General features: G+C 55.9%; 1 protein-coding gene across 1 annotated transcript in view; it reads right to left on the bottom strand.

Annotated features, from left to right (window-relative positions):
• HSD11B2 (hydroxysteroid 11-beta dehydrogenase 2) overlaps positions 1–18837 on the bottom strand; it is a 54153-nt gene extending 35316 nt beyond the window's left edge. Inside the window, exon 1 of the mRNA XM_054048584.1 lies at positions 18537–18837. Within this exon, the coding sequence (XP_053904559.1) occupies positions 18537–18789 (253 nt within the window). The 5' untranslated portion in view covers positions 18790–18837. The remainder of the gene's footprint in view (positions 1–18536) is intronic.
• Positions 18838–25015: the final 6178 nt, after the last annotated feature.

The raw sequence follows: 25015 nt of genomic DNA, 5'->3' as shown, positions 1-25015 counted from the left end.
AATTGGTGTGGGTTGCCCAGCACACATTTTGAACAACTGTGTTCACCATGCAGCAGAAAGAATGAACATTGACATTGAGAACATTATTTTTAAAATTTACCAGTACTTTCATATCTACACTGTCCGAACTGAGCGACTGAAGGAGTACTGTGAGTTTGTTGATGTTGAATACAGAAAGCTGCTTTCTCATAGCAAGACACGATGGCTGTCATTATTTCCGGGCATTACAAGGCTGATACAGATGTTTCCAGCCTTGAAGTCATTCTTTCTGTCACAGGACAAACCACCCATAGTGCTTAAGACATTTTTTGAGTATGAATTAAGTGAGATTTACCTCTGGCACATGCATTCACTCATGAGTGTATTCCAAACTTACATCCAAGAAATCGAAAGGGAAAGCAATTCTGTTGTGGAAGTGCTGAACAGTTTGAACTCGGTTCAGACTATCCTTCTTGAACGCAAGACTCACAACTTTATGTCCCTGAAAGTTAAGGGACTACTGGCACAAAAGCGCATGGAAGGAATTGATGAAGAGTGTGACAAATTCTGTGCTGAAGTGAATAATATGTACAGCAGATGCTTAGAATATTTGGAGATGTGGCTTAGACCCCTTGAAGACTTCTCTTGTTTCAGGTGGATTACCCTGAGTGAGACACCGAATTGGAGTGATGTGGAACCTTGTATCAAGTACCTGACCGATAAGGGGATGCAAATTGATGACGTGAAGTGTTTTGATCAGTTCAGCAACCTGAAGAAGTTTACAGAAAGTTGCAACAGTGATGAAGAGTTCAGTAATTTGCTAGCACACCAGAAGTGGACCAAATATTTTGAGAAATCCAAAAACATTGAGTGTCATTCAGAACTGTTAAAGATTGCACAGTTTTTCTTTGCTATTCCTTCTCACAATGCAAATGTAGAGCGAATTTTTTCACTGATGCAAAGCCAGTGGACAAAGGAAAGGACCAACTTGAATGTTGAGTCGTTGAAAGGAATTCTACTTGTACAGTACAACTTCAGACAAACTTCTTGTAAAGACTTTCATGCCTTCTTAAAGAGCAATCAACCACTGCTGAGAAAAATGCGATCTGCAGAGAAGTATGCGTGGGCACATGAGGAGAAAGAAAACTGAAGAAAGGAAAGGACTCACTACATATAAAGAATTACGTTTTAGAATTAAAGAATTAAATAGCTCAAAATGTCCGGGATTTTACCCGGCAGGGAGGAGAACTGGGTGCTCCAAGGCATCTGGGGAGCTGGGAAACAGAACAGTGTGAGCTGCGTGTCCTGACCGCTCCCAAAAACGGAGCGCTGGGGCAGATCCTCCACTGAGCAGCTTCATTAAAGTCATGGGAGTCTATACTAGTGGAGTGCCTGACTTTAGAATTGGTGCAGTTGTTTCGTGTGGCTGGGAGGGAGGAGGGGGAATGTGGGGTGCTCAGGGGAAGGGGCGGAGACTTTGGGGAAGGGGTTGGAATGGGGGCAGGGAAGGGGCGGAGTTGGGCGGGGCCAGGGGCGGGGAAAGGGGTGGGGCGGGGGAGGGGAAGGGGCGGAGTTGGGGCGGGGCCGGGGCCCCGTGGAGTGTCCTCTTTTTTCAATGTTCAAATATGGTAACCCTATCATTACGCAGCGAGGGAATCGCAGAACACAGGCACATGGAGGCCTGAACAGAGTTGGATTTCCACAACCAGGCAGAGCAGGTTTCAAGGGCTCAGCACCCCCAGCTGGGGGCCAGCAGCTCCCAGTGGGACGTCCCTGCACAGATTTGCGGAAGCTGTTGGCTGTCCTGTTGGCTTTGAAAACAACGCCGCTCCTCCCCAGGAAGGTGCAGTGGAGCCAGGCCAGCACTCAGACTCAGAGACTTTAAGGTCGGAAGAGACCATTCTGATCATCTAGTCTGACCTCCCGCACAACGCAGGCCACAGAACCTCACCCTCCCACTCCTGTAACAAACCCCTAACCTATGTCTGAGCTACTGAAGTCCTCAACTTGTGGTTTAAAGACCTCAAGGTGCAGAGAATCCTCCAGCAAGTGACCCGTGCCCCACGCTGCAGAGGAAGGCGAAAAACCTCTGGGGCCTCTGCGAATCAGCCCTGGAGGAAAATTCCTTCCCCACCCCAAATATGGCGATCAGCTAAACCCTGAGCATGTGGGCAAGACTCACCAGCCAGACACCCAGGAAAGAATTCTCTGTAGTAACTCAGATCCACCCCAGCTAACATCCCATCACAGGCCACTGGGCATATTTACCACTAGTAGTCAAAGATGAATTAATTGCCAAAATTAGGCAATCCCATCATACCATCCCCTCCATAAACTTATCAAGCTTAGTCCTGAAGCCAGATATGTCTTTTGCCCCTACTGCTCCCCTTGGAAGGCTGTTCTAGATCGTCACTCCTCTGATGGTTAGAAACCTTCGTCTAATTTCAAGTCTAAACTTCCTGATAGCCAGTTTATATCCATTTGTTCTTGTGTCCACATTGGTACTAAGCTTGAATAATTCCTCTCCCTCCCTGGTATTTATCCCTCTGATATATTTATAGAGAGCAATCATCTCTCCCCTCAGCCTTCTTTTGGTTAGGCTAAACAAGCCAAGCTCTTTAAGTTTCCTTTCATAAGACAGGTTTTCCATTCCTTGGGTCATCCTAGTAGCCCTTCTCTGTACCTGTTCCAGTTTGAATTCATCCTTCTTAAACACGGGAGACCAGAACTGCACACAGCATTCCAGATGAGGTCTCACCAGTGCCTTGTATAACGGTACTAACACCTCCTTATCTCTACTGGAAATACCTCGCCTGATGCATCCCAAGACCGCATTAGCTTTTTTAACGGCCATATCACAATGGCGGCTCATAGTTGTCCTGTGATCAACCAATACTCCGAGGTCCTTCTCCTCCTCTGTTACTTCCAACTGATGCGTCCCCAGTTTATAACAAAATTCTTGTTATTAATCCCCTAATTCATGACCTTGCACTGTTCACTATTACATTTCATCCTATTACTATTACTCCAGTTTACAAGGTCATCCAGATCTTCCTGTACGATATCCTGGTCCTTCTCTATATTGGCAATACCTCCCAGCTTTGTGTCATCCACAAACTTTATTAGCGCACTCCCACTTTTTGTGCCAACGTCAGTAATAAAACGATTAAATAAGATTGCTCCCCAAACCCACTGATTTTGGGTGCCCAGCTTGAGGAACCCGGGGGTCTAAAGCCAACAGCGAGGAGACAGACAACCCAAGTCAGCGGGCATTTCTGAAGACATTGGCCTTCGGACTCCAATTCGGCACAGCAGGTGTTCAAGGTTTGCTAAGGGTCAGAGGAGTCTCAGAACCGGGCTAGAATGCCAAGGTTGCACTAGTATCATTCCACACTACGGTGTACTTGCTGGAGGTGCTGGTTGTGGGCCAGAGTGAACGTTCTGTGCCCAAATGCAAGGCACTGGGTGAAACCGAAACCAAACCACCAAAACCCAGGCAAGGAACGTCTCCGCGGAGGGAGGAAAGCCTGGTCATATTATTTAGAAGCGTGCAAGTCGGTGGATGCCCCTTGGTGCGGATGGACTGGGCAGCTGTGGATTTGACCAGCAAGGGGCTGGGAAGGGAGCCAGGCTGGGTGAACAAAGCAGGGCTCCTCTGTACTGCTGTCAGCTGGAGTGTCCGTCCAGCCTCCCAAACCTTAACCCTGAGGGAATAACCAGGCGCTCACAGGGGAGAGAGGAACCGTCCCGGGGACAGAGGGAATCGCTGCGTCGCAGGGGGCCTGGGAGGTTCTGGGAGCATCACCAACGCGGAACAGAGCCCCAGCCCGCCCCGCCCCCCCAAGAGGGGAGCTCGGTGGCTACTACCCGCAGAATGGAGCCTGGCCTCAGAGGGGAGCTCAAGGAACCAGAGCTCCCTGCTCAACACGAGCTCTGCTCTTACTCCAAAAGCCCCCACGCCCGACCTCCCCCCCAGCACAGAACCGGAACCTGGTTCACCAGCACCACAACCTGGTGTCAAAACTGCACATCACCAATAAGTGCAAGCAGCAGAGGAGGGGTAAGCTAGTGAGACAAGTGAAGGAGTGCAGGTGGCGTCACTAGGGATTGGCCCGAACCGGACCTCCCAGTCCGAACACCCCTGGTATGGAACTGGATCAGAACCGGACAAGCAATCTGCAGCTTGCGTCGAATGCTAGGTTAGCCCCCTTTGAACCACAGTTCCCAGCAGGTGCCCGTGCTTGGCCTCGGACATCAGCCCAGGAGATGGGACTCCCGTCGTGCAGGCCGCTCGTTCGGTGGCGGCCACTCCCAGCAATGGTTTACTCAGCAGCTCGTGAACCATACAGTAGCGTAGCTAGCAGGGTGCAAGGGAAGCAGCCGCTTCCCCTCAGCACATTCCCCAAAAGCGGCGCCTGCCGGGCCGGCGCTGGGGGCAGCACAGCTGGAGGAGTCATGGGGGGGGCGGCAGGTGTGGCTGGAGGAGCGAGGGGGCCGGCTCCTCGGCCATCGCACCCCATGCAGCCCCAACATCGCCACGGGCGCAGCCACCTCCTGCGGCGGCTCAGGGCTCGGCGGCCAAGTGCTCCCCACCCTGAGCTGGAGCCAGAGCCAGGATCCGCCAGCAGCGCGGGGCCGGGATCGGCCGGGGACAGGCGGCGGCGCAGGACAGAAGGTGAACGGCGGGGGTCCGGTGCCTTGCACTGGGGGGTCCTCACCGGGTGAGGGGCTCCCTGGGGCTGGGCCCGCAGGGCAGGGGCGCAGGCTGCGCTGTCTGGACGGGGGGCCCTGGCGCGGCGCAGGAACCTGGAGCCCGGGGCGGGGAGGACGGGACCCCGCGGGTGGGGCCGGGCATCGCAGTCCGGCGAGGGACACCTGCAGAGCGGGCTGGGCAGGAGAGACTCTCCCGGGACCATGGGGGGGATGGAGGTATCCGCACCCCCAGGAAGCCCACAGGAGTCCTGAGCCGGGCCCCGGGGTTAATCTGGGGAGGGGGGGGGGGGGAAAAACAGGAGGAGCCGGGGGGGGCGCCTTTTTTATGTTTGCTCCCCCCACACTTAGACCCCGGCTACACCACTGGAAGCATACTGGGTACGGCCACACTGAGGCTGGCCCAGGTCAGCGGATCAGGCTCACGGGGCTTGGGCTGTCAAACTGCAGGTGTAGCCAGGCTGCAGCCTGAGCTCGGGCGTCTGTGCTGCAATTCAAGAGCCTGTAGCCCCGAGCCCAAGTCCACGGACACGGGCCAGCGCGGGCGTTTCCCTGCCCCGTACCCGGTGAGTGCTCGCTGACAGCCTGAGACACGGCCCAGGAGCAGGGAGCTGACCGGGCCGCAGCCCGGCCACACTGACCGCTTCCTCCACAGCTGCGCAAGGCTGTGATCGGACGGCTCTTGTGCAGTAAAACCCTGGCAGCTCAGCGCCCGGCTTGCCCCGGGCCTGCAGGGAGCGGTACGGGGAAGGGCCTGTGACCAGCCTGCCGCCTACTGCCGGATTTGCTTTTGGCTTGGGGGCAGCCTGCCCCGTAGCACACACTGCTCTATGCAGCACCCAGCTGCATCCTCTGGAGAGGACACCCCAGACGAAGCAGGTCCTCTCTACCAGCCCTGCGGGCTGCCCCGCTCATTTACCCTGGGGGGGCTCCCCTCACTGCCCAGCTCATCCCAGAACAGGTCACTCAGACCTACTGCAAATGGACAGCTGCTGCTGCTAGAGAAACACGCCAGGTCCCCAAGCAGGCAGCCCCCAGCCTGGGAGAACGTCCTAGTGATGGCAGCCATGGGGGAATGCACAGGGGTGACCAACGGCAGGAGGAAGCACTTTAGGCTAAGGATGGGCCACGCAAGTCACACAGACACAGGCAAAATCCAGGCTCAGGCCTTTCCAGCTGGAAGGACCCACCAAAGAAAAACGTGGGCACTTGTGGAGAGAGAGCCGATGGAGCCACGCACGCTGCTGCTGTGCCCAGGGCCGAGGAGGTAACAGCCCAGGGGCCTTCAGACATGAGTCATGCAGCATCAGCTGTACCTGCCTCCATGTGTCGTGTTCTGCATTTGCTCTTTAACCCACTGGGCAGCTCCCACGCCTGTTCCATTCCACCGGCGCCGGCTGTTGGCTGGAATAAACCCCTCCCTTGGCACACACCTGTACGCCCTCGTCTGCGATTGCCCAGGACGGCAGACACGCCCAGTGAGGTGTTTATTCCTCGGGATTACAGTTTGCCGTGGTAAGCGAAACCGAGTCCTGCTCTAGCCACCTGGGAAAGAGGCAATATTGGGATTGATACAGGGACGAGTGTCCAGAGACAATGCTGGTGCTAATGAGACACCTGGCCTGAGTAAGCAGGTCCGAGCCGTGTGGATCAAGACTCCGTGCATATGCCTAACCCTTCAACTATTGTCCTGGCAGACACACACCCAGACTGTACTCCTGCACTTCACTCATGAAGCACCTGCTCTCGGGGTCAGCCTGCCCTGCCTCTCACGTGCCAGCCGTTTGGCTCACCCCTCTTCCTAGATGTCAAGTTATTGCAAGGCAGCTACTGCAGCCTTGGTGAAAACTAAAGAGCACAGACCTCCTTACTCCTGGTCCCCCATGCTTCCTCTGACGTGCACCCCTCCACACACCCTCCTGCTGCCCGTGACTGAACCTTGCTGCATCGCAGGATGGTGAAGGGAAAAGCCGGCAGCTTCCATCCCACTGACCCTCTGCAATCCAGGCTGGGGGAGGAGGAATATTCTCAAACCAAAAAGTTTAGCGCTCTCGAGACCCTCTGCCAATGCAGAGAAGATTCGGATGCACATTAGCCCTTGGCAAAGTGGCCAGTAACTGAACAGATCCTAAAACTGATGGGTGGAGATCACCCTCCCAGACTGTCCTGCCTCCCCCCAGATGGAGCCATCCAGGAAAGGCCCCTCCAGGCTCCAGCAGCGAGCCTGTTGCAGGTTACACCTTTGACTAATCCAGGGCCTCCCAGAGGTGGCTCTAGTTTTTTTGCCACCCCAAGCATGGCAGGCAGGCTGCCTTCGGCGGCATGCCTGCGGGAGGTCCCCAGTCCCGTGGATTTAGCGGCATGCCTGCGGGAGGTCCCCAGTCCCGTGGATTTAGCGGCATGCCTGCGGGAGGTCCCCAGTCCCGTGGATTTGGCGGCATGCCTGTGGGAGGTCTGCCAGTCCCGCAGCTTCAGCGTACCCGCTGCCAAATTGCCGCCGAATCTGCAGGACAGGCGGCCCTCCCGCAGGCATGCCGCTGAAGGCTGCCTGACTGCCGCCCTCGCAGGGACCAGCACGCCGCCCCCTGCGGCTTGCCGCCCCAGGCACACGCTTGGAGTGCTGGTGCCTGGAGCAGCCGCTGCTCCCCTCTCTAAACAGCCAGTGCTCCGTCACAATCCCTTAGGACGCTCAGCATCACCTCCCGTCCCCAATGCAGCCGGGAGGCAAAGCAACAGGCAAACTGGGCTGAGGCCGAGGCTTACAGACCAACAGCAGGGCCTGGACGTGCACTCTCGGGCCCCGGCGATCTCGGGCTCCCCTCGCTGGCAGCCTGGGAATGGCTCAGGGGCAGCGAGTCTGGGGGACTGCCAGGCATGGGGCAGAGAGGCCATGCAGATGCCAGGCACTGAACACACGGAGGAAGAGGATCTCCAGTGTCAGGTTTGATTCTGGGAAGGGGAAACAGGTGAACAAAAGAGCGTGTGTCTGTGGGGGAGCCGCAGAGCCAGCGCCTCCTGGCCGCAGCTCAAGTCTGGAGCACTGAGTGATAAATGGGCGAGGTGAACTCGAGCTGGAGAGAACAAATTCTTGGCATGGCCCACGTGGAGGGAGAAGGCGCAGAGCAGCGCCTCTGACCCGAGCAGCTGAAACAGAACAGCCACAGGATCGGACCAGGAGGCATAGCCAGCGTTAGCTCCCTCTCCATGGGCTGAGGTGGGGAGCGTGCTGCAAAGGGCTGGTTCTACGGGTGGGGGGGGGTCACCTGGATGCTTGGGGGCAGGGTGCCTAGAGTCCATCTCTAGTGCTGCCCTGTGGCCTCACCTCCTGGGAGGGACTGGGGAGGCCTGGGGCAGCCCCTCCAAAATTAGAGCGGTGTCCGAAAAGGGGGACCGAGAAGGGGAAATGATCCAGGGCTGCTATGGGTAATTCTGAAGGGCCATACAAGGAAAATAGCAGTGTTAGAGAAACTGAGGCAGCACTGAACGCTACCATCCCTCAGAACAGCTGTCGGGGATCAGACCGAGAGTCCATCCAGCCTCCTGTCTCCTACAGCCGCTGGGACCGAATGTTTCAGACGGTGCAAGAGCCCCTGGTGTGGGGAAATGATGGAACGAGCACTCCTGCATACGTATTCATGCAAATTTCCACCACGCGCGTCTGAGGAGGCGGGTGTCCCCCCCCCCCAAAAGTTCACGCTCCGATACGCCTGTCAGTCTGTACGGTGCCACAGGGCTCTGTCGCTTTTCACAGACCCAGACTAACATGCCACCCCTCTGATGTTCCAGAGATACTGCAGGCTGCTGGCCTGTCTCCCATGCCAGGAAGCATTAACCACCACTTCCAGAGCCCGCTCAGGCCTTTCTTCAGGGCACCAGCTATTGAGGGCACCAACAATCTGTAGCAACCCCCCAAACAGTTCAGCATAAACCCCACAGCTTCTTTGCCAGGCCCCTCTCCCCCCCCCGTCTGCCAGATGGAGAAGGTAGAATCGTCAGAACGACGCAGAAAAGATGGAAGGGTCAGAGTGATCCACAAATGGACGTAGGTGCCCAAGCAGGGCCAGGTCTAGGGACGAGCAGTTTCCCTGGGCACCGTCTTCAAGGGGCTGCTGCAGTGTTTGTTTTTTAATGTTTTCTGCCCTGGTCTGTGTCGCAATTTTAGATGATCCCTGAAACCCCTGCTTAGCCGCTACCCAGCCCTGTAGGCAACTACGGCTCTGCTGGAAGGGTTCCCTAGGCACCTACCTCAAGACCCCTGCGCTGCTGCCTCACTGTAGGCGCTGGGACGCCTATCCCCCACCCGAGCCACGTGAATACGGGCATCCCTCCGCCTGTCTTCTCCAAGGGCCGGCCTCGGGCGGGGAGAACGCCTAACTCTGCACAGAACAGCTGGGGGGAGCCAGCTGCCTCCAGCAGAACCTTCAGCCCAGGGCTTAGAGCACTCCCCCGGGGGGGGGGGGGGCGAGACCCCACAATCGGCCCTCCTCCGTCTGAAGGGGTCTCCCCCATCTCAGGAGTCTAACCACTGAGCGATGGGATACCCGGACATCAGTCTCTCTTGCTGAAGCCGTTCCACTTGAATTCAGTATTACCTGGGCCAGAGAGAGCGGGAGAGACGCTCTCGCCCAGTGGTGAGGGGGGCTCATTTGTGAGGTGGAAGACCCCTGGTCAAGTCCCTTCTCCTCACCAGGCAGAGGGAGGAAACTGAACTGGGGACTCCCGCATCCTGGGGGACTGGCCTAATCACTAGGCTAAAGGTTATAAGGGAGACCCCTCCCTGACCCACCCACCCTCCTCAGGCGTTTTGAGCACAGTTAGGTAGGTGCCTAAGTTATTTCGTGCAAGAACAACTTGGGTACCAAAGCAGCCTGACTCCTGGTAGGGGATTGCTAGCAGAGCAGGGCACCTCTGAGAAGGACGCCCCTCTCCCTGCGCTAGCTTCAGCAGGGCTTTGGGGGATCCCAATCTAAGGTGCCGTGCTCTCCCCGTTCATCGTACGGCGAGCCTGGGCTCAGAGCTCAGGTTCTGTGCAGCACTGGGATTTTCAAGGCAGCTGACGCTGCCTGAGCCCCTTTGGGGATCTGGGCCTGAGCGATAAGCCACGTTTCGGATCTCTGCTGGACACGCTTTTCCAACAGTTACTAAAGAGGATGTTAAACAGCATCTACTAACGCGAAACGCTCTTCAGTTTGCAGGACCAGATAACTTGCACCATGAGTTTTAAAAAAATTGGGGAGGGGCTGCCTGGACTGTTGGATTTGAATAATTGTAGGCAAACTGGGGAAGTTCCAGAAAATTAGTTGATTTTGTGCCTCTCTTTAAAATGACAGGCCAGATAGCGGTTCCACTATTTTGTTTCCTGGGATGGATGTCAGGCGGATGTGGGACTGTAGCAATAGAGAACTAGAGACAAATAGAATTAATAGAAGTCAACATTGTGTCATGGGAGATAGGTCTCATCAAGTGACCTTTAGATCTTTTTTTTTTTTAAATGAGATTACAAGTTTGGTTGATAGCAGTGACTGCAATTACACTATAACTTTGATTTCTGGGAGGCATTTGATTTAGCATGATGTAACATTTTGATTAAATTATTAGCCAGTTTCTAATCCAGTTAATGTCACTTTAAAATAATAATAATAATAATGCTATCGGATAGATCTGAAAATGTGTTATGGGACATTTGTAGCAGAACCCTGTTCTTAGGCCAATGAGATTTCATTCCTTTATCAGTGATCAGGAAGATGATATGAGCTTTACAACTGACACAAAGATTGATAGGGTGGTAAACTACACAAGGACAGGTCGTTGACACAAAACAATTGGGATTGTCTGGTAAATAGAGTACATTCAGACATGCATTTTGATATGGCCAAATGCAAGGTCACATATCTAGGAACAAAGAATACATGCCACACTTAGAGGATCAGGACTGTATCCTGGAAAGCAGTGTATGTGGAGGGACTTGGAGGTCATGGTAGATAAGTGCAATGCTGGCTAAGAGGGCTAATGACATCCTTGAATGCTCAGTACACAGTTCAGCGGAGCACTTAAAAATAGGACTTAAGGAGCCCAATCTATGCAGTGTATCAAAGAGAAGGTAAAGCAGTAATTTGATCACACTCTATAATTACCTACAGAGGGAGAACAGATCTGACGCTAGAGGGTTGCAATCCAGGAGGCAGGTTCCAGTGGGTGGAAGTTGAAGTCAGCAGAGTTCAGACTGGAAAGAAGCCCTTTTTCAAATAGTGAGGGTCATTCACCATGGGCCAGCTGGGCAAGGCAGGGTCGTCGGCAGGACCGGATGCCTGTCCAAGAGATGTGCTCTACCTCAGCCACTGGTTATTGGGATGGATGCAACCGAGTTGGTGTGAAATCCTCTGGCCAGGTCAGGCCAAATGAGCACGTTGAAAAGGAGACTGTCGGGGCCCAAAGCAACATGAAGCTAGAGCTGCTCAGGAATTTTCTGACAGCATTTTTGGATGGAAAATGTAGTTTAAACAATGTTGAAATTCTGTGGGGGAGGTTGGGATTTCCCAACATTTTTTTATTTCTCTCCCTGGCGGGTTCCTAAACCACCGGGCTACGGAACCAGTCTCATACAGTCACTCTCGGATTGTTCCGGAAATACTGAACTAGTCATTCGGCCAGAAAGAAGGACTCTGGAGCGTGGTGTTTAGGGCCCTCAGGGAGGCAGGAGACACAAGGTCTGGTCCCCCTGCTCCAATCACCCTTTCATTACTAATCCAGAGCGGAACAGCTTCCACAGGAGAGAATGAGGCAGCCCCACGTCAGACTATCCCAGAGCCAGGCCTGTGTTTCGCCAGCCATGAGGGTATAAGTGAGAGTCGACACCAGAGACAGAAGCTGCATTTTCTCTTGGCTTCTGCATGTTTGTGTCTTGCAGGAAATGCGATCGGACTTTAACAGCAGCAACAAAACCAACAGCTCCAGCCCGCCTCTACTAATTTCTGATCTTTGCCCCAACAGGACAGTTATTCCTATCTTTACACCAGCGAAAGGACTGTCAGACAAAGGTTTTTTCCTTCTAAAGGCTCTCTCCAGCTACAAGGGAAAGGGAACAAGGGCGGAAGCCTGACTTAACACCTTACATTTCAAAGACTTGAACTGGGTTGCCTTCTTCTGTATCTTTACTAAAAGGTTAAATGACGTTTAATGCTGGGTTTGCCATGGGACTAAGCAGGCAGAGATCTCCATGTACCAGCCCCTGAGCTTTGTTTAACGTTGTCATGTTGGACAGTGGCAGGGTCTTGTTAGCACCTGTTAGTCTTTGGGCCCGTATATTCCATCTAAATACAATAGATCATTAGATCCTCTAACCTCCTGTCTATCACAGGCCATTACATTTCACCCAGGTACCCCTGAACTGAACCCAGTAATTTGTGATTGGCTAAGCTTGGTCTAGAAACATCCAGTGTTGAAGACTCCAAGAGATGGAAGGCCTACCATTCCTGTGGTCACTTATTTCACTGGTTACGCTCACCCATTGTTGATATAGTGGAGGTCAGTTAAAGTTCCATGTAACCGGATGAATTTGCTCATAGATTCATTTGTTTATTTTCAATCAATCTTGGAACACAAGGGAAGTGTCAGAAGACAGGAAGAAAGCTATGTTATGCCAATATTTAAAACGGGAAGACAGGGTGACCTGGGTAGGTATACGCTGTGAGGCTGTATAAAAAGGAAGGGGACCGTCTTCACGAATATTGTCACAGCTCTTATACAATTGTGATAAATCTTGTACAAAGTATGCCTTGTAAGGTATCATTGGAAAAGTTAGCACTGTTCCACAGATCACATCTCAGGGAAATGTGTGAACCGTCATTGGGTATGAAGATATGAAATTTTATGGTTTCTAAACATACTTGTTACTAAAGATGTTGTGTTCATGCTTAACACCCACAAGACAGATTGGCTAGTCTTGATGTCAGTCAGGTGTCAATGGGGCATTAAGGAGAATCAACTCTTCCAGTGGACCCAGGGGCATGCACAAGAATAAAAACTTGGCTGCATATGGACAGGCACTTTTTGTGCCCCCTGCAGCCAGAGGAGCTCGCTCTCCCCACCCCAGCCCCAGAGGAGTTCTGTGCCCCCACTGATTGGGGGAGCAGGCCCCTGCTTTCCCCCTGCCCTTGTGCATGCCCCTGAGTGGACCCCTCCTGAAGACGCCTCAGAGCACAGAGACAATGGAAACCCCATGTTTCAGCAAGTGATGCATAGCTCCGTGTCTGAGCCATGGACTGGGGGGGGGGGGGGGAGGTGACATCATCTCCCAGCCTCATTCCTGCCCCACATGTCTGGACTGTGATTTCTAACCAGGAAAGCTTTGAACAATGGACTGAGGACCATTCTTTTGGGTAAACCAGAAAGACATATTGCAAGCTAGCCAATTTAACATCACTGCTATTGTACTGATCTACAGACGCTGAAATCAACTGTAATATATACGATTCACTTTAAAACAAAAGGTTTTAGTAATAAAAAGAGTTATTAATAGGTTAGTTTACTAGAGGATTGGCATCAGCGCGGTTTTTTTGGTGAGATCCTGAAGTCCATATTGCCCTGGGGTGAGTGGGTGCCTCTCTGGGACTGGAAGAACCTAAGATGCGACGAACTTTGGTTTTAATAGCCTTTCATCATAAAGTCTGGTTTGTCTGGGTGGTGCATGAGGGGCGAGGCCTGAGGGAGACTGTCTGTGGCTTCGTAATAACTAGTATAGTATTTTGGAAGGACATTTGTTCCTGGCTTGGTGAAATCTTACGATAGAGATTACCACCAGTTTGGGGAACATGCTGCTGGCATACTGTCCAGTTCTGGTGCCCACAATTCAGGAAGGATGTTGATGAATTGAAGAGGGTTCAGAGAAAAGCCACAAGATTGATTAAAGGCTTAGAAGACCTGCTGTATAAGTGAGAGTTTGAGCTCCTTGAGTCTGTTTAGCTTAAAGAGAAGGCGAAGGGGTGACTTGATCACGTGTAAGTACCTGCACAGGGAACAGATATTGAATAACAGACTTCAATTGACAGAGAAAGGTCTAGCCTGATCCAGTGACTGGAAGTTGAAGCTAGACACACACAGCCGGTGCTACCATTAAGGCAAACTAAGTGGTTGCCTAGGGCGCCAAGATTTGGGGGCGCCCTGCAGCAGCTCCCCACCCTGCCCATCTTGAGACAACCCCACCCCCCATGGCAGCTCCCCACCCCCCCGGCTTGGGGAGCCGTGCGGCAGCTCCCAGCGCCAGCTCACCTCTGCTATGTCCCCTCCCCGAGCATGCTATCGCTGCTCCACTTTTCCCTCCTCCCAGGCTTGCGGTGCCAATCAGCTGTTTGGTGCCGCAAGCCTGGGAGGGGAGGAGAATTAGAGCGGGGGCGGCGTGCTCGGGGAGGAGGCGGAGCAGAGGTGAGCTGGGGTGGGGAGCTGCCGCATGGCTCCCGGGGGGGGGGGGGAGCTGCCATGGGGGGAGGAGCGCCTCAGGGCGGAGGTGGGTGCAGGGAGCTGCCGCAGGGCTGGGGGGGTGGGGGGGGCGCAAGGTGGAAGTTTCACCTAGGGCGCGAAACTTCCTTGCACCGGCCCTGTAGACACATTAAAACCAGAAATACGGAGTATTTATGTTTAAACACAGAGTAGTTAGCCCCTGGAAATGACCAAGGGTACGGATGTTCTGTATTGACCATGGGGAACGTTGGAGGTGTCCAGGAGGATGCGAATGGACGTCTGCCCACCTTCCAGCCGCTGACAGCAGCGGCTCATCCATCCGTGCTCCTGCTGCTGCTGGATTCGGGGCCTGGCCGGAATCCAGACTGGGCCAGCTCTAGTGAACCGCCTGTGGCTAGAGGAGACTGAAGGGGACCTTTGGCCAGCACCTCTGGCGGTTCGGTTCAAACCCTGCCCGGTGTTTGAGCAATTCCCGTTTGCCCTCCAACGTGCACGGCTTTGCAATCGATCAACACTGAATTTCACCGGCCATCGGTTTGGGTGGGTCCTGACGCAGCCGCCACGACCATCAAGCAGCATCTCAGGCCCAGCGGCCATCCGGGGCTGAGCTCAGGTGTCGAGTCCGAGTCTCTGCCGGAGCTGCCACGTCCACACTGCTCTTTTTGGCAGGCTAGCTTGAGCCCACTTAGTGCCAGCCCCTAAGGGCAGCAGCTCAGCCGTTCCCAGAGCCCTGCCCTGGGCTCCCAGGAGTCTCGCAGGAGTGGTTGTTCCCAGGGCTTCCATTCCCCTGTCCAGAGTGGGAGGACGATCTCCTCTCTCCCTGCCCCCTCTGTATCTTTGCAATCAGGGCAAAGAGCTCTGCTCTTTCCCAGGGCAAGAGAGTTAACGCTTCCTTTGCCACTATGCCGGTCCCATCCTATCACACCCTTCTCGTTCGGAGCAGAGACAGCAGTAGCCGGGCTCCCTGCGCATCCAGGGCTGAGGTCTGTGCTCCCCACTTACAAGTTACTAAGAACTGCTAAACACAAGGAGGTGCGACAGCCCCAGAAGGGTGCCGCTAGCTTCGCTCGCCTCCCAAAACACACTGCAGCCGCCCATGGGCGCCTGGAACCCGACTAGGGCCAGGAGCAACTGCCTGCCTGCACATCTGCCAGCTCTGCCCTCCCACCTGTGTGGATCCTGCCTTTCCGCCCACGAGCAGGTGCCCCCACGACCCAAACAAACATGCAGGAGGGATGGCCACAGGAACCCCTGGAGTCTGCTACCACAATTGCCCAATCCTGGTTTAAACAATCGGTTTTAAAGAGATCTGTCTGTGAGTGACAGCCCTCCCCCAACCACATCCCCCAGAGATCAGCAGCACGGCCTAGAGTCTGGCAGATTCCCAGCTCAGAGCCGTACCACTTGAGCTGCAGGAGGAACGGCTTTCCGCTTTGTGGACCAGCCAGTAGAAGAGGCTTTCACCACCCGTTCCCATTGGGTTACACAGCTATTGTGTTCTAAAAATGCTCTATAAACAAGCAGTCCCGCCGTCTATCCGCTCCGGTCTGAATCAGCGCATGACGCGGCAACACCGAGCAGCAAAACGCAGATTCTCGTAGCGTTCACACAGCCTGCAACAGGGGTCCAAAAAGTGGGGTACTCCTGGAAATAAACTGAATGCCACTTGAACCACCGGCCGGCGCTGCTGCGCCCACAGTAGCGACAATCCTGCTTTTACACACTGCATAGGTAACTTGTGGAACTCACTGCCCAACGGGAACCTCCTGAGCGAGTGAGGGCCGAAGACAAGGGCTGCTAGCCAGAGGCTGGCTGTGCACGCCACACGCTCCTGTGGCCGGCATTGTGTAAGAAGAGAGGAGCCCCACTCCTCTGCCTCAGGCTGCCCCGCCCCCAGGGCATGGGGCGGGGGAGAGACATGGCTCTCCATGGCTCGGGTCAGACACACAAAGGCCCCCACCTCTTCCTGGGGACTGGGTGCCTCTGGCTGAGGGAGTGACACATGCAGAGCCGGAACCTGTTTGCCAGGAGTGGGCCCTGAATTAACTCACCAGGGAATGGGGCCACTTATTATGCAAATGCTAAATTGATTTGATGCCCGTCCTGCCTGAATGAAGCACTTGGCATCCGCCCCTGCAAAGAGGTCCGGGCCAGGGCACAGCCACAAACTGACCCGGGTCACCAGCTGCAACTGGAACCTCAAGGAAATGGCAGCAAACGCCGCAGGCCTGCAGAGTGTCCCTTCCAGGCCCTGGGGCAAGAACACCTCGTTCCACTCACTGACTCACCAGTTATATAAGCAGTGCCACACACAGGCCTTGCTCGACACGCTCTGCGGCATCCCAGGTCAGCACGCTGCATCGGAGAGCTGGAGTCACTGGCGCTTTGGCAATGCCAAGGGACCCGCCAGAGACATGCAGGCGAGCATCCATGTGCCCACGCAGATCACGCACGGCGGCTTTCAGCGAAGAACACGCTTGCTCTGCCCTCCCTAGCATGGCCTGTATCTGCAGCCGCCTCGACCTTCACTCAGCTGAATCATTCACACCTGCTGCATTTGTCAGCTCTCACCTTAAGCTCTGTAGCTCCCTCTTGAGTACAGGTGTCGTCCCAGATAAGTCCCTCTGGCCTCATCTCCTCCCAAAGGCTCCCCCTCTCTCCTCCACTCCCACCTTCTTCTCTTGGCAAGGCCGTCACCACTCCAGACACTGCGGGACCTCTACCCCATCAGACTGCCGTTGTTGGAAACGGCCAAAGAGCAAACTCCACTCTTCCTGCAAGGAGAGGGGCCTTGCTCCCTTGGGAAGTACTCGCCCAAACATTCAGCATCCCACCAGCTCCCGGACCACGGCTCTCGCCCGGTCGGAGCATATCGTGATTTGCATCAGTCAGTGGGCTCCTTCCAGGAGGGATCAGGATCCAAGAAGCCAGGAAGTGCTCATGGAGGGCTACCTTGGCCCGCCCTGCCAGCCCCTGGAGAGGGAAGCCCTGGCCATTACAATAGATGGCTTGGAACTCTCCAAGGGGCATGGGTGGGTGTGCACATGAATGGTCCCATTTTACAAAAGGGAAAACAGAGGCCCTAGGAGATTCACTAACAAAGCTAGCTAAGGGCAGCGCTGGAGCTAGGACCGAGGTGCCCAGGCTCCCATGACCTTGCCCTCCACACTGGTGCACACCTTCTCCCATAAAGGGGCATCTCACGGTGTTCACCGTCAGACAAGTAAGCACAGCCATGTAGTACCAGTAGCCCACCAGGCTGCAGAGAGCAAGAGGGAAGTGCCAGAGACTCATCCCCGGCTGCGGCACAGCCCCAGGCTAGCCAGCCATACAGCTGTGGGGCAGCGTGCCAGCATCACGCTGGAGACGCCGCCTTCGAGGAACAATTCTCGTGAGGCTCAGGCTGTGGGGCTGTTTCATTGCTGCAGAGACTCCCGGGCTCGGACTGCGCCCAGGCTCTAGGCCCTCCACGGTGGGAGGGTCTCTGAGCGCAGGCCCAAGCCCAGACGTCTGCACAGCAAAGAACCAGCCCCGCAGCCCGAGCCCCTTGAGCCCAAGTCGGCTGGCCCGGGACAGCCGTGGGTTTTTCTTTGTGTCGTAGACATGCAGTCCTTCAGCCAGGGAAGCACTTCTACGTGCAGGTCCAGCTCTCCGGGACAAGGGGCGACTGTCTGTTCTGCTGGGCCAGGCAGAGATCGCCGAGTGCAGGAGGAGGTGGAAGGAAGGTGTTTTATGGGGCAGCCAGTGGTAGGCCTTGCCCACGGAGTGGAGCCAGCTACTGTCCCCACCTCCCGCCCTCAGGACCCGCCAGGGGCCATGCGATACAAGTGTAACTTACTCTGGGTGCTGGGAGGAACACCCGGTGTCGAGCTATACCACCACCAGCAGGGGAGCCCTCTGATGGCAGAAAAGCCTCCAAGCGGACCCCGAACGCACCCCCATATCCTGCTCCAAGGGGCAGCCTGCCTCCCTCCGTCCCAGGCCTGGCAGCAGCCCATCCAGTGGGCTGGATCACCACGGCCCTCACGACCAAGCCACGTGCAGATCCGGGACGCCACACCGCAGGCATCCGCACGGCCCATCTCACGTTGAGCCTTCAGAACCACGGCTCTGCTGCACAGGCCGGGTGGGCCCTTTCCACAGGACATCGGAGCCCTTGTGCAGGAACCTGGTGTGAACGCATGCCGTTGACATCACACCGACGTGGGCACACGCACACACACACACGGAATCACCCGCCCGGCACTGCAGCCGGGTGCACGCGCTGACCGGAGACGAGTTCACCCAGCTCCTGGCACAAGCAGGCGTCCCAGCTACAACAGGCCGATTAAACATTAACCGCCGGGGAGGAGGGAGGCTGAGCCCTGGGCACGGATGCCAGGCGCACTCACCTGTGATGAAGACGGCTTTCCCCACCACGGGGAGCCTTCGCCCCTGGGCCCCGCGCCCCAGGGCCAAGCAGCCGGCGGCGGTGAGGGCGGCGCCGAGCGGCAGAGGCAGGCACGCCTGGCACAGGTACTGCAGCAGCACCAGCAGCCCCAGGTGCAGCAGGGCCCGAGTCAGGAGCAGCTGGGAGCGGGAGAGTCGCAGGAGGAGGCTGCCCGCGAAGACGAGCCAGAGCGAGCCGTAAACCCAGCGCTCCATGGCTCGGGGCCAGCGGTGCCCGGCGTGCGGCACAGGCAGCGGCCAGCCACGGCACCTACTTATAGCGGGGCCGGCCGGGAGAAGGCGGAGCCGGCCCTGCCCTGCCAATGGGAGCCGGCCCGCGGGCTGGGCTGGCTCTCCGCGCCCCGACACACTCTTGCCCCAAGTTGGCTGCGGCCGGGGCGCGGAGGCGCCCCCGGGGCTAGAGCCCGGCCGGCCGCGGAGCCTCTCCCCCCGCCGGCTGCGGGAGCCCTGGCCCGGCCGCGGAGCCTCTCCCCCTGCCGGCTGCGGGAGCCCTGGCCCGGCCGCGGAGCCTCTCCCCCTGCCGGCTGCGGGAGCCCTGGCCCGGCCGCGGCTTTCGAAGAATCGAAAGGAAAGTGCGCGGCGCGGGGCGCTCTCTCCGCCGCCTGCGCCCCCGGGGGCCGGCCGGGCAGTGCCAGCCCCGGGGTGCCCGGCTTGGCAGGACCCACTCCCCGGCTCTCTGCGCTGGTGGCCCGGCTACCCCGGGGCGCGGGGCCAGGGGCTGGGGGGGGCGCAGCAGGGACAGCGCCCCCCCCTCTCCCCCCGTGCGCCCCTGGAGCTCCCCGGCCAAGCGGCGCTTCGCTCTTTATTTCCTCTTTGGGGAGTGAAAAGTGCCCCATTGTACAGCCCTGCAGGGGCCCCCCAAGCCAGGGCAAGCGCGCCCCCCCCGCGCTTTCAGTCCTTGGACTCTGCTGCAAGGGGGGGGGTGGAGCCCAGCTCTAGCTATCCAGTGGGGCCAGCTCTCCTGAGTTTACTGAGAGTCTCCCATTACTGGGTGTGCTTCCTAAAGCCCCAGCTGCTGGAGTCAGGTGAGCCAAAGAGACTCTCTGCTTTCATTCACTACAAAGTCAAGTTGGTAGACCCCCTGGCCTGAGCTAAGCGCTTGGGACAGTGTCCATTCCCCTACGAGCTTATGTACCAGAAGCCGAGGAGGGAGCGCCCACCCTTGTTGTTTTTGTAAACGGTCGTGGGCTGATCGATGGTTCTGTGAAAGGGGGGGTTGGGAATTTGGTCTTTTAGGTTCTAACAGGACCCTCATCACCGGAGTAGCCAAGAGCCTCACAAACGTGGATGCGTTTATTGTCACAACACCCCGGGGCAGGGCCTTACCCCCGAGTCTCAGCTGGGGAACTCAGGCAGGGAGAGGCTAAGACTTGTAAAGCTATTTAGGTGCCTAAAGATGGGCTAATAGTCTAGCCTAAAGCAACTTGTCCAAGGCCCTGGGCCAGATGTTCCGAGTCCTAGGTGAACACCCTAACCCCTGGGCATCCTCCCTCTGGCCCATGATCTGTCTCACACAGGCTACTGAGCGGTCATTGGACAGTGGCCATGGTTCTCCACCCACCCAGTTTGGATTCAGCTTGGTGAGTAACCCCCTATGCCCCAGAGAGAAGCCTGTAGAATCCCTGCCCAGAGCCACCCTGGAAACAAGAAGAGAGATTTTTAAAAAAGAGAGCGTGTGCAGCGCGAGCTCCCAGCCAGGTCCCGCTGCCAGTGGCTGGGGCTGACCCTTGGGTTGATCAGTAATGCATTCGTACAGGACACATGCATCCAGCCTGCACGGAAGGGACAGATTCCCTTGTCCAAAGTCTCATTACGCACGTTCCTGCTGACGCTGTTGCTGCCCCTTGAAATAGGCTCCCCTCCTGTTCCTGCGGCGAGACCTTGTGTCCCTCTTTGCAGCCGAGCCGAGCTTCACCTGTACGCCTTCCGTCCATTAATGGAGCTCCGTGCCCGGTGTTCTGCAGCAGGAAGGCAGTGAAAGTCCCACCTCTTGTGCGCTCCACCTGTATCCATGTCCCCACACCAGGCTCCAGGTGAGGAGGAGTCCTTTGTCCTCGGGCAGTGCTGTCTCTCCTTTCCTGCACGCTCTTTCCCTCCTGGGGCCCCGAAATCAGTATGGGGGCATCTTGGGTGATCCCGGGAGCATCTCTGTCCGTGACACTCCCGAGGTGGAAGCCCACACAGCGAGGCTGGAGTCACACCAGCCACTCTTCTGGTGGCCCAGAGCTGCACAGCTGTGCCCTGGAACGACCCAGCTGGGCACTGCCACTCTGGGGACTGGTCTGTACGGAGCTCTGCCTACCGCTGGAAGTGCCAGAGGTCAAAGGGAAAGGGCCTTTCAGCTCCATTTATAAAGGCCCAAGCCCAGTGCTGGAGCAGCTTGAGGGGCACAGTCCTGGGCTGGGGTAAAGGTTCCATCCTCTGCACCTTTCAAAGTCTGATTTCGCCGCCCGTTGCCACCCACCTCCCCACACCCTGCACTCCCTCCTCTCCACCAGGCAGGTGCAGCGAGGTGTCCCGGGGGGCTCCTCATGGCAACCAAGCCCACAGGCGGGGCCCATGTCCATTACTAGGCCAGGCCGGGTTATTTCCCTGCTCCTGGGCTGTGGTTAGGTGTGAGGGTGGCAGCAGACCTGGATTCTATTCCTGGCGGCTGCTGACTGACATGCCAGGCAACCTTGCGCAAGCCACTTCCCCTGGCTGTGCGATGGGGGTAATGACCCTGACCTGCTCCCAGGGATGTCACAACCGTTGACAGCTGTTTGTTCAGGGCTTGGTACAGGCAATACGCTGCATTGGTGCCAAGTGTTATTTAAGAGTTTTAGCTCCCACTGGTGAGCCAGGACGGGGCCCTGTTGCGGCAAGCTCTGTGCAGACACGCAGGAGACATCACCCGGTCCTCGCCCTAGCAGCTCCCAGTACAGAGCAAGCAGGAAAGGAACTGCCCAGGAGGCCATGCAGCGGAGGCGGGGGCTGGCGAGCAGCATTCGTTGTGTGCGTGTGAAGATAATGACGCTCAGCACGCGACTCAGCGAGCAGGGCTGTTCGTTAGTTTGGCTGGGGGCGGGGGGGATGTAACAAGGGGGGCTGGGAGCAGGCGGGGAGGTGAGTGTGGTGGGGAAGGGGGCGTGAGGAAGAAGGCAGAGAGAGAAAAGGGCAGCAAAAAGCCAGGGCTGTGAACTTGAGCAGAGCTCATCAACTGCGGGTAGGTGTCTGCTCTCAGGAGGCAGCTGTGAAGCAGATTCCAGGGGCCAGAGGCCGCCTCAGAAGCTCCCCCAGATAGTCCCAGCAGGTGGATGGGAGTTGGGTTGCGTGGAGAAGAGAGCCAGGTGTCCAGGGTCTCTGAGGTCAGGCAGACGGGAGTGGCTGGTGGGGGTTCAGGTGAGGCTGGGCAGGCTGTGGAGGGGGCTGGAAGGGCACCGGGTGCTCTGAATGATGAAGCGTGACAACACTGACCCATTTTGGGTAGCCACAGACAAATGGCCAAGTTAACCTAAGTGCCCCACTTTGCCTCAGACTTTCTTCTTCGCATCCGAACGCCCTGGCCCGTGTGCCGGTGGAACCCGGCCAGCTCAGAGTGATGGCGCTCTGCCGTCAGGCTGGGCAACGGGATGGGCAGAGCGCTGGGACGGGGCCGAGTCTGTGTGATGAACAGCGCGCCGAGTCAGGAGCTCCCCACCCAGGCCCTGTGAGACAGTGGGTCAAAGTCCCTTTTTGTCTCCTTATTTATTACACAAGGTAATTGCTTTTGCCTCGTTCACTTAATAAAGCGCCTTTTTTAATATTTCACTGAGTCAGTTCTCAGTGATCCTTTGCCCTTCTCTGCCCTGGATCACCAACCGTCTCCTGCAGCAAGCCTGACCTTGGCACCCTCTGTGTGTGTGTGTCTGGGCGGCAGAGACACCCCCGTGTGCCAACCTCCAACTCACACACGGTTCAAGGAGCTCTGCCAAGGCTCTGCCAATGGTTCATTGTCACTGCTGGCTTACCACAGAGTTGCCAGTTCCCTCGCTGGTGGGCACAGGCGGGGGAGGGAGCAGCAGCAAGCCAGGGCCATGCGTGCTAGCACAGCCTGAGAACCAGGCCTGTCGAAGAGAAGAATGACGTTTGCATCCTTCTCGGGAAAGCTGCTGGGCATGTTACAAAAACAAACCCCATTGCAGCGGGGGAAAAACACATTTCACAACCCCCAGCAGCAGCTCGGCAGGAGCCGCAATGTCAAACTGGCCTGGGTGGTTTTTCCTGGGCGTGGTGCTGGAACCCAAGGTTCCAGTTCACAGCCTTTCCATTTCAACAAAGCCAATACAGGAAATGCCAGCGTGTGTGTGTGTGTGGGGGGGGGGGGGTGGATGTTCTCAAACAGCAGGTGACAGGCATTCCCCAAGAGGAATTCAGGCATTTTCTGTAGGTGGACTTGCGCATGGATGAGATGCAAAGCTTTCCTGCCCCCACCCCTGACATGGCACGTAGCACTCAGATAGACCCATTAAAATCAAAGACACTTCCCCAAGCCACCAGCTACTGGTCACTCAGAAGGTGACTAGCAAGGCATCCGCCAAGGGGCACTGTGACGGGTTGGATGGGCTTCAGAAGTTGGCCCAAACCGGGGGGTTGGACAAGTGGAACGTGTTGGGTTCCAGGGGACATTCTGAGCTGACCCAGGCCCGGGGCACTGGGCTGGCTAGAGATAGGATGTGTTGCAGCAAGGTGGGTTGAGTGTTTTGGGCTAGACTGGCAGGTGAATCAGGACTAGTGTTGCCATCTGTCCCAAGTTTGCAGGCTAGTCTCTAAGTTCAGGAGACTGTCCCATTACCATGAGCTCCAGCACATCCAAAATCCTTCTCTTCCAGCTCTCTGAGGGAAAAAGTGTAGGGAGGAAGAAAGAGAGACCCATTTCTCCTTGTGCAGAGACAGGTCCCTATAGCCTCAGGGTATGGTGTATGGAAAATTGTGTTAGAATTCTGCTCTATCACTTTAAATTCTCTGGGGTTTTCCTGGTCCTGCTTGCAGGTGGAGGGCTCTGTAAGGAAGCATGTGACCTAGGCCAGACACCCCAGCGTAAGGAGGGGTGAGTTATGCCTCTGCCTGCCTTAGGGAGCAGCCTGCTTCATCTCGCTCTGTTTTTGAATTCTTGTGTGTTATCATTTTGGATTCTATGAAATATAGTTATGTTATGGTGCAACCTTCCTGCAAGAGTATTTATGACACAGGGAAGGTGCACTGAGCTAAGAGCCCAGAGACCATGAGTTTAAGTCATCCCTTCAGCTGTTAGTATCTCTGGGTAGGTCACACCCTTCAATATTATGGAAAGCTTATGAGCTCCCTATTCGGCAGACATGTATCATCCTCTCTCCCCCTTCCCCCCACTTTACACATATTTGTAAGATGAAGTCACAAGACTCATAGACTTTAAGGTCGGAAGGGACCATTCTGATCATCTAGTCTGACCTCCTGCACAACGCAGGCCACAGAACCTCCCCCACCCACTCCTGTAACAAACCCCTAACCTATGTCTGAGCTATTGAAGTTCTCAAATCGTGGTTTAAAGAGCTCAAGGTACAGAGAATCCTCCAGCAAGTGACCCGTGCCCCACGCTGCAGAGGAAGGCGAAAACCCCCAGGGCCTCTGCCAATCTGCCCTGGAGGAAAATTCCTTCCCGACCCCAAACCTGGCGATCAGCTAAACCTTGAGCATGTGGGCAAGTCTCACCAGCCAGCACCCAGGAAAGAATTCTCTGTAGTAATTCAGATCCCACCCCATCTAACATCCCATCACAGGCCACTGGGCATATTTACCGCTAGTAGTCAAAGAGGAATTAATTGCCAAAATTAGGCTAGCCCATCATACCATCCCTTCCATAAACTTATCAAGCGTAGTCTTGAAGCCAGATATGTGTTTTGCCCCCACTGCTCCCCTTGGAAGGCTGTTCCAGATCGTCACTCCTCTGATGGTTAGAAACCTTCATCTAATTTCAAGTCGAAACTTCCTGCTGGCCTGTTTATATCCATGTCAGTTGGGAAGAGAACCCAGGTGTCTAATATCGCAAGGGTAAGTATCATCCCCCCCGCAGAGCCACCTGTACTTGGCCAACCTATTATTAATTGCTGCTCTAACTCCTGACAACACTCCCCTCCCCGAGCAGGGAACAGAACAATGGATTTTGGATACCCACGGTTCTACTGTTGCTGGCTAGCAAATAGTGGTGTGATTCACTTGTCAGGTGTGTGTGTTACAGCCCTCTTGTGAAATTGGTCCACATAGAGGATAACAGCCTACTTCTGTTAGGAGCTGCTCTTTTAGCTCATGTAGTAGGGGACTGTGCTGTGGATCTGAGAGGCTTAAGTTCAAACCTTCATGCTGATCCATGTGGGAAAACGTAGTCTGCGCTCCCGCAGTTGAAGCCTGTCTTACGGGATATGTG

Source organism: Malaclemys terrapin, chromosome 14 (genome assembly GCF_027887155.1).
Source record: "Malaclemys terrapin pileata isolate rMalTer1 chromosome 14, rMalTer1.hap1, whole genome shotgun sequence".
Lineage (NCBI taxonomy): Eukaryota > Metazoa > Chordata > Testudines > Emydidae > Malaclemys > Malaclemys terrapin.
This window is presented reverse-complemented; position numbering and strand designations above follow the sequence as displayed.